This window comes from Micropterus dolomieu, linkage group LG09 (genome assembly GCF_021292245.1).
Source record: "Micropterus dolomieu isolate WLL.071019.BEF.003 ecotype Adirondacks linkage group LG09, ASM2129224v1, whole genome shotgun sequence".
NCBI lineage: Eukaryota > Metazoa > Chordata > Actinopteri > Centrarchiformes > Centrarchidae > Micropterus > Micropterus dolomieu.
In genome coordinates, this window is record NC_060158.1 from 7,347,325 (window position 1) to 7,366,922 (window position 19,598).

Sequence of the window (19,598 nt, forward strand, 5' to 3'; positions counted from 1 at the left end):
ATAATCAGGGACACAACCAGTAGATAGGGAGCTGTTGAAAACAGAGATCAAATGGGGCCCAACAGAATCCATTACTTTCAGTAAAAACTTTGTAGGTATTACATCAAGTGGGCTGGAGGACACTCTCATTTGTGATACTGTTTTTAAAAGCTCAGACAACCTCTGAGTAAGAGGCCGTGGGGGTAATAGAGGCTCTGATTGACACCACCTTATTGGTAAAATAAGATAAAAACAATTCACAGTCATCATTACTTCCAGCTGAGGCACAAGGAGGGGTTGGGTTTACCAGCTGATCCACAGTCTTAAACAGAAACCTGGGATTGTGTTTATGTGTAGTAATGAGTTCAGATTAAAAAAATAATAATAATAACCTCAAATAACCTACGGTTATATATTCCCGGACATTTCATGAATGTGCTTTGATCCAGCATGACCTTATGTGACTTACCCTCCTTGTGGACGGTGGCAGTGAGTGTCTTCTGGTCAACTGTCAAGTCAGAACTCTTCTCCATGATTGTGGTTGTGTGTACTGAACCTCAGAGATCAAAGGTTATTCTCCTGTCAACATTTAATTCTTTATTCTAATATTTTGAGATATGGACTTTAGATTTCCATGAGCTGTGAGCTGAAATCATCAAGATTAAAACAAAGAAAAAGCCTGAAATGTTTCACTTTATGTGTAATGAATCTAGAATAGATGAAAGTTTAATTTTTTTACCTAAATTACGGGAAATATATATCTGAGCTGTCCTTTGTCTGGGGTTGGGTTGTGGTTTTGTACTTGCCTCACCGTTTTTCAAGAGATTTTAAGTTGCATCACATCATATTTGTTTTGCAATCCAGGCGTGCAGCTACATAAGTTTCCATTTATGAGAACATCTTAAGGTGACATAACAAGTTCTCAAACAGACATGTAGCCTACATCACAAAAATATGTCTTTATGATGACATGTAAACAACTTAAATCAGCTTGATAAATTTTAATCTACAGAAAGAAAATAAGAAATGTCTAATAACTAATCAAAGAGGTTAGACATTATCAATCCTGATTGCTGATTAAGTACAAAATGCGCTCTGCTGTTTTTTGTAGCTTTGGTGGAGTGCAATGTTACTTAAGCTAATTTCTTCATGAAGTCTCGTCTAAATCTTGACAACTGAGAACAAATTTTATTTGTTTTGCTCTGTATACAATTACCCTTGCATTTAATTTTTCTAAATTGGTGTGTTTAAAATACTGCTGTGTCGCATTGTGTCTTGTCTTGTTTGTGTAGTTTGTTTTGTGCTATTGTGTCACTGTGTGGGTGTTTGACTGATGATTTACATGCCTGTTTGTGAATTTGTTTCGTCACTACAAGGTGTTCTCATAAATGGAAAACTTGTAATTCAGTTCAGGTACAAAAGATGAATTTACATGGTGTGTCTTGTTATAATGACACACAAAGAGCATTATTCATTAGTGAGTGGGACTGTGCAATTGGCATCATCGGTGAGTGAAATTGAATCCAGACAGACATCCATTGATGAGGAGGTGGGGGAAGGCGTAATCCTCAGATTACATTTCATGGAAATGGAAAGTGAAAGTACAGATACTGGATGGAGCTGGAAAGAAACCATTTCCGTTTGCAACAGACTCTTCACAAACACAGGTGAGATAAACTACTGAAATATCTATCTATCTATCTATCTATCTATCTATCTATCTGTCCAGACGGTAGACATTGGGCCCTGGGGCACAGATGTTTGCTCTTAGTAGCAACGCCATTCTGCTTTCAGATGCATTTAAAATGCTTTAAAATGACACAATGAGTCTACTGCCATGCTAGTTTAATTAAAAGGAAACTTGAGAAGCCGGAACTATGAAATGTTTTTACATGAAAAATGACATCAACAATTATCAAAATAGTTGGCAATTAATTTTCTGGCAACAAACGTATTGATCAACTTATCAGCTGTAATTATATGTAAGTAAAAGTAAAAACAACAATATTTCCCACTATTTCCACTAAAATTCTTGACATTTCTTTCTGTATCTCTGAGATCTTTTAAGCCAGTGAGTTCAAAATGTGATCCAGATTAGTTCCATGTGTCTGCTATTAAATGGGGTAAGTGTTATCTCAACACTGACAGAATGACTGGTTTATTAACAAAAACAAGAAGTAAAATGTTACAATCCACCCTATACTCTGGGTCACTTGTAACACACTCTGGGGTGAAATGTAATAAGGAATATGAGAAAAACATGATGTTGAAATCGTTTTATTCACACTTTACAAAAAATGCAAATGAGTACTGTCGTGTAAGGTGAGATAAGAAAGCTTGAACTTTTACCAACATTTTCATTATCAGCAAAAATAGACTCCACTTATGTCCTCATTTACAAACTGTTTGCCTGAGTAAAAACGTGTGCAAACTTGATATCACCAGCAAATGAACACGTAAGCTAATCTACCAACTAACTAACGGTGTGCACGCGGAGTGACGTAGTACTTTTGCCTTAATGAATATGCAATTTGGGGCGTAACATGCAAATATATTTATTAACTACTCGCAATGTGATCTACCAAGCCTAAACGCAATTTCATGTGAGTGCAACAGCCTCTGTATTTAATACGCTCGAGAGGACGTTTGATGAACTAGGCTATATGAATAGAAAAGGAATATTTTTTGTATTTTCCTTTAGCTTTGGCCATACTGTTCTATTAACATTCCTGCCAACAAAGCAAATTTCGTTTCGACCTGATTTCTTTTCTCCGTGAGATGGAAGAGTTTAGAAAGTTGCGTGGCGCTGCGGAGAGCCCCCAGCTGCAGTAGAGCACGGATCACGCGTAAAATTCATCCAGCCAGAGGGAACGATCAGCAACTGTTCACAGCGCGCCGGTGTTCTGACGATATATGCTGCCTTGTCGAAAAATGCTACCGTAGCGCAGATCGATAAAGTCTATCGAGCCGCTCTGCCCTATGAAAAATGCTACCTTATGTGTTCCCTTTTCCAGTCCCATAAAGTTATAACTGTCACAGTATTATGACATCTTCTTTTTTTTTTATTAAATTATAACATCATTTCAGGGGTAGCGTATTCTGATTAAGACTATCCCCTATCAAATAATGTTCCCACTACAGAATCACCACTACTCACTGTAAGGAGATGGGAATGAAATACTATATCTTGCCATCTTTATTTAAGATATCAAGGTAATGTATTCTGATAGACTAACACTGATTTTTGTTTTTGTATTGCTGACGATCAGCCACTGTCTCGACGGCCTGCCCAACCGCAAGGTTGCACATATTTATGGGCGTAGAAATAGACCGTGCTTGTGGGGGGTACGCATGCGCAGCAACACAACCAATTGTAGGTATCGGATAGGGCTCGGGACAGGAGATCTCGGAGCGACCGGGCACGGTGCGGACGGTCGGCGATTGTTCCATGTGGCTGGATGAAGCACGATCTTCTGGCATTTCTCGCGTCTGGGTCATTCCAGCATACTATAGCTGTTTCTGCTTGGGTTTCCCAAAGCAATCTCAGGAAGGATGGGCCGGTACATCCGATTTCCAAATACTCGGGACGCACTGAAAGAAACAAACCAAAGTTTTTACGCTGTGGCTGCTTTCCCCCCTGACTCTCCATGGCGGAAACCATTAAAACACGCAAAACCCTAATTTAAATACTCCCACCTCCATTGTGTTTGCTCCTGATGTCATCTACGCAATAATTCTTAGTAAATCACCCGTAACAGGTCATAAAATTGCACGTACAATATTTTAGAATGCACACGCAATTTAGCACTCTTTATTCGGGATGTTAGTAAATTGGGCCCTTACAGTACAAAAGTTTCACCGGAGTGTGTCAGAGATCGATGCAGAACAGAGCCCCATTCTGTTACCAGAACAGCGACCCGAGTCGACATGAAAACCATGTAACAACTTTCACCTCCTGTTGGACTTCCTTTTATTGCTCTGTTTCTTGGCATCACATACTGTCTTGGCTCTCTTTTCTGCTGATCTGGATAAGTCCCACATTTGTGCGTGCCTCAGCTGCCACCACGACCACCGCTTTCCATCCTTTCAGCTTTTGGTGGATTTGTATCACTTTTATTTCACTGTTTTGGATGTCTCTCTTTTCTCATTGCTTTCCAACCTTTGGATTTTTATTTAACTATGATTGTTTTTGACTGCACTGCTCCCTCTCTCTGTGTCCTAGGCATGACCTCTGCTGATCATATTATTTCAACCATAATCTGACTTTGTGGAATAAGCTGGTGTTTGTGCTCTGTGCTAGAAACAGGAAATTCTTACTGTGATGGACGATATTGATGTATGTTTTGTTTCACAAAATCTGCTTCTACATTTTCCTTTGCTGGTGTTTTTGGTGCTGTGTGTCTGCCTCTACCTTTGCCAAAGCTCACGTGCTTGCTTACATACACACACACACAGAGCTATAGAGTTCTAACACTGTGATCCTAACTTTATACTATAATTAAGATAAAAATAACACATTAAATGATGAGAATGTAGACCGCCATCACTCTAAAAATTATTAATAAAAACTTACGCTATAATGCTCTAAAAATTATACACAACAGTACCAATTGAATATTAGTGTTTGTGCTTGTTTGTCTTGCATTGTCATAGTGGAGTTAGAAAAATGGCTCTCCTGGAGAAAACATTTAAATACAACAAACATAAATATGACTCAACATTTTCAAGAGTCTATACAAAGCAGAATCCAAACAGGCAGAGTAATAATCCAAAATATAACAGCACGGCAGAACACGCAAGATTAGACGAGGAGGCAACAATGACTGAACAGAACTAAAGGCTTAAATACACAGGCAAACGAGCAGGGAGGGAGTGCACAGGTGAACGACATGAGGAACTAATTAGGCACAGCAGACTCAGGACAGAAACAGGACTAAGTGAAACAGCAAGGCAAACAGACCGGTAAACTAATAATACAAATAAACTACAACCTAACAGGGAAACTGACAGAACACAAAGCAGACAAGACCAAAATAATACAAACACAAAACCAGGAATAAATACAAAGACATGAACTAAGACACAGAACTAAAATGCAGGACTAAAACTAAGATACGAGACAAGACAGGTACTAATTGAGCTAAACATGCAAATGAACAAAAGAATAAACAAGGCTACAAAGAAGAAACACAAAACCCCAAATCATGACAAGATCAAATAAACTTACAGAAACACAACCCACAACCAAACCTATGAAAACAGAACACAACCCAAACTCCTAACACACTAGCACTAACAACTTGCTATAAAGATCTCTACACAGACACACAATGAACATGATTTAAGTTTGATGAGTTTAACTACAAATCAGGTAATGCTATAACAAAAATAAATGAAGAAAAATAAAAACTTTGTTACCTCAAATTTATTTTTTCCCATCTAAACGTGGCTGTGCTGCCACAGAGTGCTACTTTTTCACATGTGGAATAAGGAAGAAACAGAGCATGTGCATAGTGAATCAGACAATACATTACTTGTTCCTGATTGGGAAAACTGGCCGTGTTACAACCTATGATTGCAACTTAACTGTGTTACAACCACAGGTATCTCAAATGTATTCTATACTAAGTATGGTTCTTGGATAAATGGGCTTAGTTAAATTCCACCACTGGTTCTTTGTACACAGTTACGGCTGAGACGAGTGAATTATGGACAGACAGAACAGAGATGAGAAACTCAGAAAGGGCATTCCGATTGAAGCAAAGCAGTGTGAGGTCGACGTCAGAGAAAAGTTGAGTCCTCCAGGCCTCAAACCAGCAAAACAGAGGCAGAAGGTTAAGCAACAACAAGCAGGTGATGCTGCAGTTGAAATATTTTTTACAATTCATAGTGTATAAATGTTGCATTTTGTTGGAGATTTGGAGGCGTTGTTATATGCTGTCCTCTGTAATGTCTCAAACTGCTTCCTTGTGGCGTCCTTGTCTGTGTCACATTGCAGAGGAGGGATCCAAAGTGATTGAGGAGTGGGTCTCCCCAGAGCTGGCCAACAGGATCATACGCAATGCTAAAGACCTCAAGATCCGACAGACGGACCGCCGCTGGGCTGCAGAGGTGGTCAACGATTTCCGAGAGAACCTGCTGAAATTCCTGAGGAGCTGTGATCAGCCTTTCTTCCAGACAGCTGACTTCGTCACCAGCGGCAGCTACTTTGAGAAAGTTAAGGTGAGGTCATGACAACCACTCACAATCTCAAAAGGCAACAGTACGGCCAAAGATTTGTATTCTGTGACTCTTTAGATCAGATTTTGCGGAAAGACAAAGGATTTATTACAAAGATTTAAACATCAAGTGGCCGCTTTATTAGGTACACTGGTACAATCTATTGGAATTCAATACAACAGCTCAGCCGTAAATTCTGCCTTTACATGGTTTATAATGTTCAGTTATTGTTATTTATTGTCAGAAATGTGTATATTCACAGTTAAAGGTAGTGTTGCACTGGATGACATTATATTAAGTCCTTCCCATTTTACATACATGAGGGGGAGCAAAATTACTGAAACACCTATTATAATGCAGCCCAGTAAATACCACCACTAACTATGACCTCAGTGTTAAAACATATAATTTAATTAACAGTTTTTTGACAGTGTGTTATGAAATTTGCTGATGATACTGCGATCCTAAGCCTTTTGCATAAAGATATGGACTCTGTGTACCAAGACAAGGTAGACCACGGTGTAATACAATCAATCTCATTTTGAACATCAAAAAAACCCCACAGGAGATAGTCTTCAACCATGGCCAGTGGTCATTAAAACACACATGCCTTTGGTGTGAGAGACCCGGGTTCAATTCCGCTGTGACACCGACAATGTGTCCCTGAGCAAGACACTTAACCCTTGTTGCTCCATTTGCTTGCGACCTCTGACATACATAGCAACTGTAAGTCGCTTTTAAAAAAAAAAAGAAAAGCGTCAGCTAAATGAATAAATGTAAAGGTAATTAAAAACCAGGAACTCAGGTGCACTCATACAAATATTTAAGGTGTCCAAGTTGACAGCTTTCCTTGCTCGAAGACACATGTTGACAACCTGTGTAACAAAATGCCACAGAGGCTTTATTTTCAAAGGCGTAGAGTGTTACTAGATATGGAATTACTGAATGGTTGCAATGTGCAATAACCACACTTGTACTTTAATCCATGGCACCATGTTGTCAACAACTTCTGTTTTCATGTTTTCCTCTTGTGAAGTACATGTCAATGCATCTCAGGTTCTTGTTGATGTAATGTTTGTTTATTTGAAAAGGGACAATGTACATTGATCAACATTCAAAGCACATGTAAATGCACCGGCTAGTTTTCATCGGCAGTCCCCTTGCCAGATGTCATTGGGCATCCTAAAGTAGTAAACTATTATAATACAGCAAAATACATTATACAAAAGTTAAAAATTACACAAAAAATAAAATAATCGATTAAACAAGATGATCAGATAAAATGATGTTGGTGGATGGGACCAGCGTCAGTTTGTTTTCAATAAGCCATCTCCTAACATTACTCTTAGATGAGTAATAGGATGGCGACTCTCTAACTGATGGTGGTACTGTGAATGAAAAGATGGCCTGGCTAAATGTAGTGTGTTTTTTTGAGAGGGATTGTGCAGTCCCTCCTAGCGGCTAGGTTCAGAGAGAGAAAGTAAACATGCACTAGACAAAGAAGCAACGCCGCTCTCTCTGTGTGTTGTTGGATGTCCATACTCCTCAGATCAACGCCGCCGATGAGTTTGACATGATGCTGAAGCTCCAGGCTCCTTCACGCCTCAACATGATGGAGCTCGATGGCGGGCTATTCTACCGGCTCGATTTTACCCGTCCCACTCGGAGCCCCATACAAGCCTTTTTTTTGGAGAACAAGCGCACGCTCTCATCAAGCAAGATCTTGAGTGAGATGCACCGCCTGGTCCGCAAGTTCCTTAAGCACTACCAAGGTCTGATCACCACCTTTCCTCTCTCATCTGTTCTTATTAGTTTGTGCCAGTTATCTGGTTTCTCCTTCTGCTTTCTGTTGTTACTGTTTGTGTCAGAATCAGTACAGTTGGAGATAACAGGACTTCACTTTCTTCACTGTCTCCATCACACTCTTGGAACCACAGAGTCGAACTACTTATTGCCTTTTTTCACTTTTCCTTGTTTCCAGTGCCTGATGAAAGCTATCGCTGGGAGGTGAACAGGAAGCGTCCAAACTCGCCGGCTGTGACTTTGTCTCTGTTTCCAACTGAAAAGAACGGTGACGAGCTGATCTCTGTGGACGTGGTTCCTGCTCTGGAGGTGATCCTTTTATCTGTAAATGTTTTAATATCGAGCTGGAGAAATAAAATCATCCATAGTTCTTGGATTAAAGATAGGCTAATGATGAAAACAAACTTAAAATTTTTGTATGAATCAGGAGATTAGAGGTGGGAAAAAACAAAAAAACATTATTTATATTACTGTATATACCTGAACAGCTAATGAAGAACTTGTTTTCCAAATATTTCAATATCTTTGTTTTCTTTAACAAGTCACTTCAGTTTTACGGCTACATTTACTAGTAATTTTACAGACTTGATACAGTGCATTATTGGATTATCAGTGTAGTTGTATCAAGTACTTTTACACTCTTTGGTTGTTTAATCTGTAACAATGCCTCATATTTTACACTTCTGTCACAGGTTTGTAGGAAAGAGCAGGTAGGAGGACCCAAACGCAGGACACTGAGCGGGTCAAGTTCAAAAACGGTTTATTTGACCAACAGAAGGCAAGCCCACTTACTTCAGAGTGGCTGAGTACAAAATCCAAAATAAAGTGATCCACAAGAAAAATACAAAATCCACAAAACACCGGGAAACAGGAAAACGCAACGAGACAGCGTTAGGCAGGCTACACACTACAATACACTGCAATGACCAAACAGAGACTGAACAGAAACAACAAACACTTAACACCAGGGACTAACGAGCAGGCGGGAGAAACACAGGTGAGAGGAATCAGGACTGACGAGGCAGGCAGGCAGGCAGAGACACAGCAGGGGAAAACAGAGAGACCGGCAGATTACTAGGGGAACAGACAGAACAGATGTTACAAAATACCAGACAAGAATCTAACTCCAGACAATAACAGAAACCCATGTAAACAAACACCAACCATAACAGACAAAACCTAAACGAGAACACAGAACTACAACACAGAATACAGAGCAGACTAAACTAAAATAATGCAGACAAAGAACTAGAAGTAAATACTAAGACAAGAACTAAGGCACAGGACTAGGAACAAATATATCGAACCAAAACACAGACTAAATAACTAGAGAACTAAACTCAACAGTACAGATGACAGGACTATAATGCAGATACCAGAAAACCAACCTTAGAATCAAAAACCAAAACCCAGAAACATAGAAACAACAATCAAAATATAGCACACAGGGAACTCAGGACAGAATCGTGACAACTTCACATGTAAAATAACTAGTAACCGGCCTACTTTTGCACAGTACTGTGTGTGTATGTGTGTGTGTGTGTGTGTGTATATATATATATATATATATATCATTTGTCCTTGTTCCTGTGTTTAGGTTCACCCCTCTCAGGGCTGGCCGCTCGCACTCCGTAACGGACCAGATGTGGACAACTGGTTGGGAAAGAAAGCCCGCCAAGAAATCAAAAGTTTACCCTGCTTCTTTGTGCCAAAGAGGCTCAAAGGACGAAATCTCAGCGAGGACGCCAAAGGTGAGAGAGATTTCCGTCTGTTGTTGTTGTGTGTAAACAACAAAGACAGCAACAAAAAAATCAAGAAGTTTATATGTAGATGATTTTGCTCAGATGCAAATGCAAACTTTCTGACTGACTTCAAGTTAGTAGAAACAGTGATTTAGGGCCTTAGGCAGTGGTGGTACACTTACTGAAGTACTGTACTTAATTACCAATTTTAAGTTATTTGTACTTTACTTGAGGGTTTTTAATTTTATTCTCCTTTCATTACTAATTACTATTACTAATTACTTTTCAGATCAAAATAAATAAAAAATAACATCATTTTATAAAACGCAACACATTGTTAAAGATTACACAATGTACGAGGTAGAATGTTGTATAACAAGATGAAGTGGTTAAAAAGTTAAACTGGAAAAAGAATAAAAAATAATCTGGTGACCCTTTGGAGTGTCCCAACCCCTAGGTTGGGAACCACTGGACTAAACTAGCTAACTGTATTTAAAGTGGTTAAAACTAGCTCCACCTCGAGCAGCTGCTTCAGTAGTATCAGTATTAATACATTAATTTATTATATAAGTTAAAGGGGATGGTTTTCTGCCAAACAAGTATTTTTACTTAAGTAAATGTATCTGTTAATATTGTTAATTTACTTTTACTTAAGTAGAATTTTACTTGCAGGACTTTTACTTGTGATGGATGTTTTTTTCACTTTTACTCAAGTAAAGGATCTGAGTGCATCTTCCCTCACTGCCCATCTCCACCTCAGCCCTCATCCACACCGTTAGAGGCAGAATGATCGTTTCAACAGCTCCACATATGTACATAACACGCTTTGCTTGTGTTTCCATCACGGTTTTCCTGATTTGAATAGCTAAGGTTAAGGATATGTTGACAAAAATGCAATATAATACCTTACATAATGAACAGTTTTGTTTTTATTACCTTAGACTAAGACATTTTTATCTACATACACCGCGGGTCCCCTTACTTTGACGTTGCCATGTTGCGCCACCATGTTTCTACAGTAGCCCGAACAGACAAACTGCTCTACAAAAAGAAGAGGTAATAGTATTAGTAGTATAAGTAGTAGTAGTTGTCGTCTGTTTTTTAGAAGTAAGAAATTTGGACACACACGTATCATTTAGCACAAGAGCCGACAGAGCGTTTCGGCCACCATAGCTTCTTCTGCGCGCTTGGAGGGGTGATCGGTGATTGATGGTGCATTCATGTGGTGTCGTAATAATCAGATATTTTTTTCCTCCTTAAATCTTTATTAAAAAAGAGGAATAATGTGTAAATGTGACATAAAGAAATATAAAGAACAATATACAAAGATGTAAGCAGACACAAATAATAAAAACTTTGGGGTAGTCTAGAATTTATAAAGACGATATGTTGACAGGTTTCACAGCCTTTTGTTGTTGGATTTAGAAATTAAATTAATATAAGATATCATAGATGTCTGCGTGTTGTTTATATGCTCTGATAATGCTAACCCAACACGTGTTTGTAGTAGCGTTCATGTTGATTCCACATTCCAACTTAAGAGCACATGAATGAGTTAGATGCCATTAAAATGTACACACTGAATCTTTAAGTGGGATTTATTTTTTAAACAGTGTGTTTGTGTGGGTGTAATGTTGTCCCCTTTGGTTGTTTTGTCTTTCTGTAACAGAGAGTTGGAGGATTTCTTTCTCTCACATTGAGAAGAAAATCATCACAAGCCACGGCAACAAGAAAACCTGCTGTGAGAGCAATGCCACCAAATGCTGCCGGTGAGACTTTTCACTTTATTCTCACATCCTCCCAGCCATGAAGCTCTTTGTTATTCTAATAATTTAATTAGCTGATTATTTTAATGTTTATATATTAGAACGTTTATTTATGGATTACCAACGTGACAAACTGCATTATTAGCAACAGACCATATCTTTAAAAACCTGGCAACTTCAGATTTGTTCTTATTAATGGTTTATAACTGATGTATAAAAATAATTAGTAAATTATATGTGAATCATTAATAAAACAATTGTTTTACTGTTTATATTAATTCTTTAAGAAAGATGCCTTATTACAGGTGATATCGTACAAAGTCTTTTAAAAGAACATAGTAATAATTGCATTTAGAGTACACATTAACTTAAAGAAGATGATTTTAAAAAAGACATTAATTTGGAATAAAAAGATTTTATAACAAATGATTTCTTGTCCTCTCTGACAGTAAGCAGTGCTTAATGCTCCTCAAGTCTGTGATTGAGGGCCTGAAACAACGTTTTCCCAAAGAGCTGGATAACCTCTGCTCGTACCACGGGAAAACCGCCTTCCTCCACACCCTGTCCATCAGGTACTCTTTAACATCTTTGTTATCATCAATATGTCAATATTATCACAGTAAGAATGGAACCGGTAGTTAGTTGTTGTAGAAGTAGTATAAGTAGCTGTTGTTGCAGCAGTAACTTTAATCGTAGTGTCCTGGTGCTAATATTTGTAGTTGTCATCACAAACAGTTGCTTATTTAATGTTTGTCATCAGATTCAACTAGCTTGCTTAGCTAAGTGCAAGTGTAACTCACGTCAACTGTCATTTTAACAGGGCTGATAACTTTGTCTAGCGAACAACATTCTTAAAACTAAATGTACACACCAGAAAAAGTGAACAGCCGACTCCTAATAAGCTTTTTCAGCGGCGCCGGTTAAATTTACACAGCGCCGAGGGTACGAGTCGGCTCTAGCCTGATTGACAGGTCGCCATGGTAACGACTTGTCAATCATAGATAATCCCGCCCTGAAACACACTCTGCTTTGTGGTCTATTTTTAAATAAATGGGACCATAATTTACTAAATGAACATCATTTTTTATTGAAGAAGACTTGAAACTAGCGACTGACCATAAACTCATCAGTAAAGTGTTTACTGAGGTAATTATTCAGCTGAGAAGCAGGATCATTTTCCCATTATTTCTAATGGAGCCAGACTTCTTTTTGCAACCAGAAGAGTCGCCCCTGCTGGATTTTCAATAGAAACCAGGTTTCAGGGACTTCCGCATCGGCTTCATATTGTAGACCGTAAGCTTCCCGCTTGGTTGCAGCCCTAAAAATACATATATAAGCACAGTGAGATTAACTACATTGCTGAAACAATAAGTCAATTAATTGATCAGTCTATCAACAGAAAATTAATTCACACCAATTTTGATTATTGTTGAATCATTTAAGTCATTTATCAAGCAAAGATGAAGAAAAATTTGGTACAAGCTCCTTTTAATATGAAGATTTGTGGCTTTTCATGCTAGTTTTGGACTAATGGTCGGCCTCCGACTGGGCTTTGAGAAAATGTGTTTTGAAAGACTTAAAAATGTATCAATTAATCAAAAAAAGAATCAACAGATTAGATAGAATCGAACAATAGAAATAGTCACCAGTTGTGGCCCTATTTAACAGAGGTAGGGCTAGTAGTAGTGTTGTTATAGGGTAGTAGGGTTGTAAAAATCTGTCAGTCTCATAATTTCAGTTTTTCTATTTATCTGAGGTCTTCCTTCTCCTGCGTCTCGTTTGTTAGGTTCAGTGACTCAATGTGGGCCCGTCAGCAGCTTCCTGCCTGCTTCCTGCACCTCCTCGGGGCTCTGGAGGACCACACTCGCAGTGGCGAGCTTCCTCACTTCTTCGTCCCCAACTGCAACCTCTTCTCCCCGACCATCTTCCCCCGCAAGGCGCTGGCTTTCCTCACCAACGCCCTAATGGAGCAGAGGAGGGAGGGCCTGCCCCTGCTGAAGCCCCCAGCTCCAGTCCCACCCCTGAGACTAATGACTCCTTTAGCAGATATCTCCACTGAGATATCCTCAGATAACTCGTTCTTATTGTCTGTAGTTTCTACTCTAGACTCTGCATTTATGAAGAAACTGGCTGTAATGTTTGCTGTAGGTTTGGTTTGTGTCCTATATCGTATATAAGTGATGGGGAAGAGGATCCACAATGAACATATTAAATGTTACACTGTTTTCACAAAGTATTTAAATTAGGTGAAAACCAGTAATGAAGAGTGTTTGGCTCATCAATTTCCCTCATTTACTTAATCAATAGTGACACTGAAGGAGACATATACTGAACAAAATAATAAACACAACACTGTTTTTGCCCGCATTCATCATGAGCTGAACTCAAAAATCTCAGACTTTCTCTATGTACACAAAAGGCCTGTTTCTCTCAAATATTGTTCACAAATCTGTCAAACATGAGCACTTCTCCTTTGCCGAGATAATCCATCCACAACATTGTGTTTTGTCACATATTTAGTTTATCTATTCTTTCATTCCTTTTTGTGTATTTTCTTAAATTAAAGTCACCTTTTGTTTTAATGTAAAATGTTTTGGGGTCATTTGTAGTTCTGTATCTTTATTTGTAAATTAATATATGAATAGAATTACCTAATTTAATGTTTTATGTTTTACATATGTCTGTGGCAAAGGTGTTAAAGGACATATGTCTGTGGCAAAAGCATAAAGGCTACACTGAAAAACATATGAAGAGGATTGTTTTTGTTAACTATTAATTTCATGATTATTTTCTTTTACAATAGAAAACTCAGGGGACATTTTCAAATAGCTTGTTTTGTCCGACATCAAGATTATAAAGATTACAACATTTACTATTAGTATCAAGTATCAAATCTTCATATTTAGGGATCTTAAACTGGTGGGAATGTTCAGCCAATGGGAAATAATTTTTTTGATTAGCCTATCAAAATGGTTACTGATTAATTTACTCTTGATCAATTGATCAGAATCAGAAGGAGCTTTATTGTCAAGTAGTGTTTTACACCTAGGAGGAATTTGCTGTGGTGATAAGGTGCTACACATGGACAAACATACAGTCTACATAAATAAATGTAGAAATATATAAATATGTAATAGAAGAACAACGTTGCAGATATATACATGTGCATTATTCTGGGTCTGTGCTGTGCTGAAGTAACGCAACGGAAGAGAATATTGTGTACATATAAATATATAAACTGACAAAAATATACAGCAACAAAGAATAACGATCAACAACAAATATGTGCAACGATTTGTCAACTAATAATGGAAATAGACGAAAGACGATAAAACAAATTTTGTTGTTTTTTTACGCTAACATTTTCGCTTTTAGTAGTAAAAAGGAACTCCCGCGTTACCCTGCGATGTTTCTCCGAGCTCATTTGCGACGAACACACGACTATAAAAGTCTGTCGCCGGAAACGTAACGTCCTCTTCTAGTGATCCAACATGGCGGTGAGTACTGTCTCACATTATACGATGGCGATCAAATGTGAAGTTGGCGTTGAAATCCACAATCATCGGAGCTGTAGCGTCATCTTAACTAATGTTCGATGCACAGAAACGTACATTACATTATGGATGATTAATGTTGAGTCGTATTTTATCGATAAATGTGACAGAAGACTGTTAAACTAAGAAACCGAGTGATGCTAACAGGCTAGCTCCTGGAAGATGCCGTCCTGCCTGTACATGTAGTTAAAGTTTCGTTCAAGACGATGTTGCAGTTGTGTGATGACACTGCGGCCAGACAGTATGCGTGTATCTGCCTTTTTATACGAGCTTGTTCTTACTTGTCTATAAGTTCTTATTTGAGTTCGGGACACGTATGTGACACCGCTAACAGCAGGAACAGCGGGGATATGTACGGACATGTCCTCCGGCCGGCATGTGACCGTCTAAGGCTGTTGGTAGTTTGATGTTGAGACAGGACACAAGTGTCAAGACTCAACGATGTAGCGCTAATAATTAATATTGGACTGTAAACTCCAGGTGTGGCTACTGTTTTTGAAAGCTTGTCTTATCTTGCCTATGCTAGCAGGCTAACGCTAGTAGGTAAACTCAACATGGCAGCAGCAGTTGACAAGGTGTCAGAACTTCTTAGTAGTCTGGTCTTCTGTGTGTGATGTACTGAGTTGATGATTTGGGGCTGTCGAGTCCTTGTAGTGAAAAACTAACCTTTTTTTTAATTTAAATTATTTTGTGGTCTCCAGGACCAGGGTGAGAAGAAGGAGAACCCCATGAGAGAGCTTCGCATCCGCAAGCTCTGCCTGAACATCTGTGTCGGTGAGAGCGGAGACAGACTGACTCGTGCTGCCAAGGTGCTGGAGCAGCTCACCGGGCAGACCCCCGTCTTCTCCAAGGGTAAGTGTTTGTTTGTGTGTGAAGGGAAGACCTTTAGGTAGGACCAGGTTTAGCTAAGCATTTGTAGAAGTGAACTACACTAGTGTCCAACATCAGTCACACTAAAGCAGAAGTGGCTTGATGAAGTTGTTATGACTTGCTTAGACTAAATCTGGTTTATAGGTATAACACTGGTGTCTTATCACAGCATCACTGTATTTTTTTTAATTTAGCTTCTTTCCTCCTCCCACAGCCCGCTACACCGTGCGATCCTTCGGTATCCGCAGAAATGAAAAGATTGCTGTCCATTGTACCGTCCGTGGAGCCAAAGCAGAGGAGATCCTGGAGAAAGGACTCAAGGTCAGAAAGTCTTGATGGCTTTCTCAGTTTCTTCCTGGTTCAGTGGTTCCCAACTGCTTTTGTCTTGTTACTCTTTAAACCTGTCAGACAGGTTACAGATGTCTGCGGTGGTTTATCCAAAGAGTGATGCTTGTTTCTCAGATTGTTATAATTTGAATTATTCAGTATTTTAAAGTCAAAGAAAATACCGTATGTCAGGAAATATTTCCAGGCCAGCTCAGATTCTTAAATTTAGATTATAAATTGCAGGAAAGGACATGATATTGAACAAAGAAAATGTTACCATGCATACCCAAAGCTTGCGAGAACTGTTCACAAGTTTTGTGTTAAACTTTCCAAAAACAAAATGCATGTGGACACCAAATAGTCACGTCTGAATACATTGTTCTGTTGTACGAAGGTTTAACTTAATATTTATCAACTATATTGTTATGAACAAACTGTTTTGTGCCTAAAGAGACTTCTCTCTGCTGCTTCTGCTTCCAGGTGCGTGAGTACGAGTTGAGAAAGAACAACTTCTCAGATACCGGAAACTTCGGCTTCGGTATCCAGGAGCACATCGATCTGGGTATCAAATACGACCCCAGCATTGGCATCTACGGACTGGACTTCTACGTGGTATGTGTCTTTAAATGTAGCTGGTTGGAGGCGATGAGGGTTTGGGCAGTTAATTAAAAAAAAAAAAAAAAAAAATGTGGGCGCATGTGGTGAAATTCATACCAATATTTAAGAAGTGTTTTTGTGGCTGAGTATTTGTCTGTTTTAAGTAAAAAAAAAAAAAAAAAAAAAAAAGACATCTGTTTAGCAGTACAATTTTAAAATGTCTAAATCTCTCTTTGAGGTTTTATGTAAAGTGACAGGATTTTAGGTTCACAGCTAAGATGCAGCATGTTTTGGTGTGAATGGTTAAATTTGATATTTAGTTTACATTTTTGTCTTCAGTAGGTGGTTAACAGGAAGTCAGTTAAATGCTCTTTGTTGTTGTTTGATCCATGATGATGGAGTTTATTATTAGGGACATTTGTATATCTGGTAGTATACATGTTAATGTCTTACAAATATATAAACAGATCTTTTGTTTCTGTAAGCAACTGACTTTCTTGTGCGCAATGTCTTAGATCTGTCGGAGTTAAAGGTAGTGTTGAAAAACTGAGCTGCCTAACTTTCATTTGTTTGTCAAATTTAGCAAGTGATAAAAGTCCTAAAATATTAATTACAGCCTCGCAAATCTAAGGTTGTACTGCTTTTGGCTTGTCATATTATTGTAAAATGGATGTTTGACTTTGCGTTGTAGAGATTCAACACCGGACCGTCAGGAGGACCAACATCAAATACTGATTGATGCTTCTGTAGTTTGTGATGGAGAAACGGTGTTTCTCTGTGTTAAGCTTTTCTGACCAGCTCTGTCACCTCCTTGTGTTCAGGTTCTGGGCAGACCCGGCTTCAGCATCGCTGACAAGAAGCGGAAAACAGGCCGCATCGGTTTCAGGCACCGCATCCGCAAAGAGGAGGCCATGCGCTGGTTCCAGCAAAAAGTAAGTGTTGTCAGGGTTACCACACATCCTAAGACGTTAACATGTAGACTAGCGCTCCAGAATATGGTGCAAGTTTACATTCAACATTTGAGACAACAGAAGCAGAAGATAAATGTTTCAGAGTCTTTTTAAAGTCTGTTCTGCATCTGAGATCGAGCAACACTCATCTGTAACTGGCTATAACCGTTCTAAGGGGCTGGTTTCATCGTTCGCTATGAACTAACCACTGTCAGAAGTGATGCATCCATCAAAAGGGATGTCAAAGTTAAATGATTCCCTGGGAGGAATTCCAGAAATCCTGAGATTTCATTGTTATATGAACAATATAAAAAATAATTTGTTAGATCAAACATGTAAAGATAATTCTACCCCATAGTATAACCTCTGTTTAACCCAGGTGGCTAAATCAATTTCGTGTGATGGCTGATTTTAAAACTTCCATTTAAATGACCTCAGAGCTAATTAACACATTTGTAATATTTCCTCCATTCTTGGGGGTTGAGTATTGCACCAGTGGGTCCTGACCTGCTGCGTTAAACCTGCAGGTCTCCATGTTTTATCTAATATTTGTCCCTTATTTCTTTTCAGTATGACGGTATCATCCTCCCCGGCAAGTAAAGGACCACCTTTTGATCTTGTTTGTATCAAAGTAATAAAATGGGAAAAAATACACTCGTCTTGTGTGTGTTTTTTTTCTGTTGTGTAAAATCAGACATGAGTACTCATTTACAAGTGTATTCAGTTAATGTTAAAGAACTAACTCTTGAGAAATTAGGACTGACTGTAGTAAGAGGTCAGTTTGACTTGCGGTTTTTGTCAATGTTTGCCTGAGTTTTGAACAATCCGATGAAATTGCTGCTGTTTACAGACTCTGCTCAGTAATTCAATAATCTCACTTTTAAACATCATGGACCTGTTTGTTCCAAGAAGCAGGTTTGCATTTTTGAGAAACTATCACGAACAAAAAACTCCACAACGTGGAAATTATTAGTCTCCTGTGAAAGTTGGCTCTGGGGAAGAAGGCAAAAACAAGACCTGCGGGGGATGTCTCCATTCCTCAACAGTGAGACCTGACGTTTTGGGCCGAAGTGGAAATAAAATATTTAATTTACTTAAGTACTCTTCACAAATACTATTCAGTTGTATTTAACTGTACTTGTCACTTCAACTTTATACACTGACTTCACTAAGAGGGAAATATTTTACTTTTACTCCATTACATTTAACAGCCAGCCCTATTGGATTGCATTGGGTTTTGTCTTTTTTAAACAATTTTTATATAAACTATGATCCCTTGTTCACCAGTAAATATAATGACCCAACTCCACATTAAATATGTAAAATCTGTGCCACCTTGACCAGCCTTAACATCAAAATACTGCTTACACTTGATTGCATCAGCAATTGTAATCCAGTTGTGAAAGTGTTCGTTCTTGCTGCACAAATACTTTTCATATGTTGCTGCTGATACTTTTAGTAAAATTGATGTCCAATGTAAGTAGTTCCACCACTGCATCTGGGACCAAATTTACATTACCCCCCCCCCCCCCCCCCCCCCCCCCCCCCCCCCCCCCCAATATCTATCACACACTTCTCAACCTTATGATCCTGTTTTACTGCTCAATGTAGTGTAAATTTTATTTTAACCATATTTCTGACCTCAGTTGAGATGTTTCCTGCAGCACATGAAGCTATCTGCTTCCTGTGGACAGGCTACAATTCCCAGCTGCTCAGTCTGTACGTGCAAATATAAAATAAGGCAGAGAGTCATGTTTTGATCACATTGGCTTTATTCAGTGAAACCACCAG

General features: G+C 38.7%; 2 protein-coding genes across 3 annotated transcripts; both read left to right on the forward strand.

Annotated features, from left to right (window-relative positions):
* Positions 1-1,603: 1,603 nt before the first annotated feature.
* Positions 1,604-13,955, forward strand: LOC123975995 (cyclic GMP-AMP synthase). Of its 2 annotated transcripts, XM_046057768.1 has the most exons (9): positions 1,604-1,646; positions 5,666-5,832; positions 5,978-6,201; positions 7,748-7,970; positions 8,180-8,310; positions 9,599-9,752; positions 11,413-11,512; positions 11,959-12,081; positions 13,296-13,955. In XM_046057768.1, the coding sequence occupies exons 2-9, from the start codon at positions 5,688-5,690 to the stop codon at positions 13,684-13,686; spliced, it is 1,491 nt and encodes a 496-aa protein (XP_045913724.1). In that variant the 5' UTR covers positions 1,604-1,646; positions 5,666-5,687; the 3' UTR covers positions 13,687-13,955. The 2 variants fall into 2 exon arrangements, with proteins under 2 accessions (XP_045913724.1, XP_045913723.1); XM_046057767.1 differs by lacking the exon at positions 1,604-1,646 and having other exon boundaries at positions 5,595-5,832.
* A 1,068-nt stretch (positions 13,956-15,023) lies between these two features.
* rpl11 (ribosomal protein L11) lies at positions 15,024-18,461 on the forward strand. Its single transcript, XM_046059705.1, has 6 exons — positions 15,024-15,099; positions 15,765-15,915; positions 16,148-16,254; positions 16,741-16,872; positions 17,679-17,789; positions 18,378-18,461. The coding sequence occupies exons 1-6, from the start codon at positions 15,031-15,033 to the stop codon at positions 18,405-18,407; spliced, it is 600 nt and encodes a 199-aa protein (XP_045915661.1). The 5' UTR covers positions 15,024-15,030; the 3' UTR covers positions 18,408-18,461.
* The last annotated feature ends 1,137 nt before the right edge of the window (positions 18,462-19,598 follow it).

Coding starts and splice junctions, on each gene's coding strand:
- LOC123975995 (XM_046057768.1), top strand. CDS start 5,688: ATGGACAGACAGAACAGAGATGAGAAACTCAGAAAGGGCATTCCGATT. Junction 6,202..7,747: donor GCTACTTTGAGAAAGTTAAG/GTGAGGTCATGA, acceptor CATACTCCTCAG/ATCAACGCCGCCGATGAGTT. Junction 11,513..11,958: donor AATGCCACCAAATGCTGCCG/GTGAGACTTTTC, acceptor CCTCTCTGACAG/TAAGCAGTGCTTAATGCTCC.
- rpl11 (XM_046059705.1), top strand. CDS start 15,031: ATGGCGATCAAATGTGAAGTTGGCGTTGAAATCCACAATCATCGGAGC. Junction 15,100..15,764: donor GTAGCGTCATCTTAACTAAT/GTTCGATGCACA, acceptor TGTGGTCTCCAG/GACCAGGGTGAGAAGAAGGA. Junction 16,255..16,740: donor TCCTGGAGAAAGGACTCAAG/GTCAGAAAGTCT, acceptor TTCTGCTTCCAG/GTGCGTGAGTACGAGTTGAG.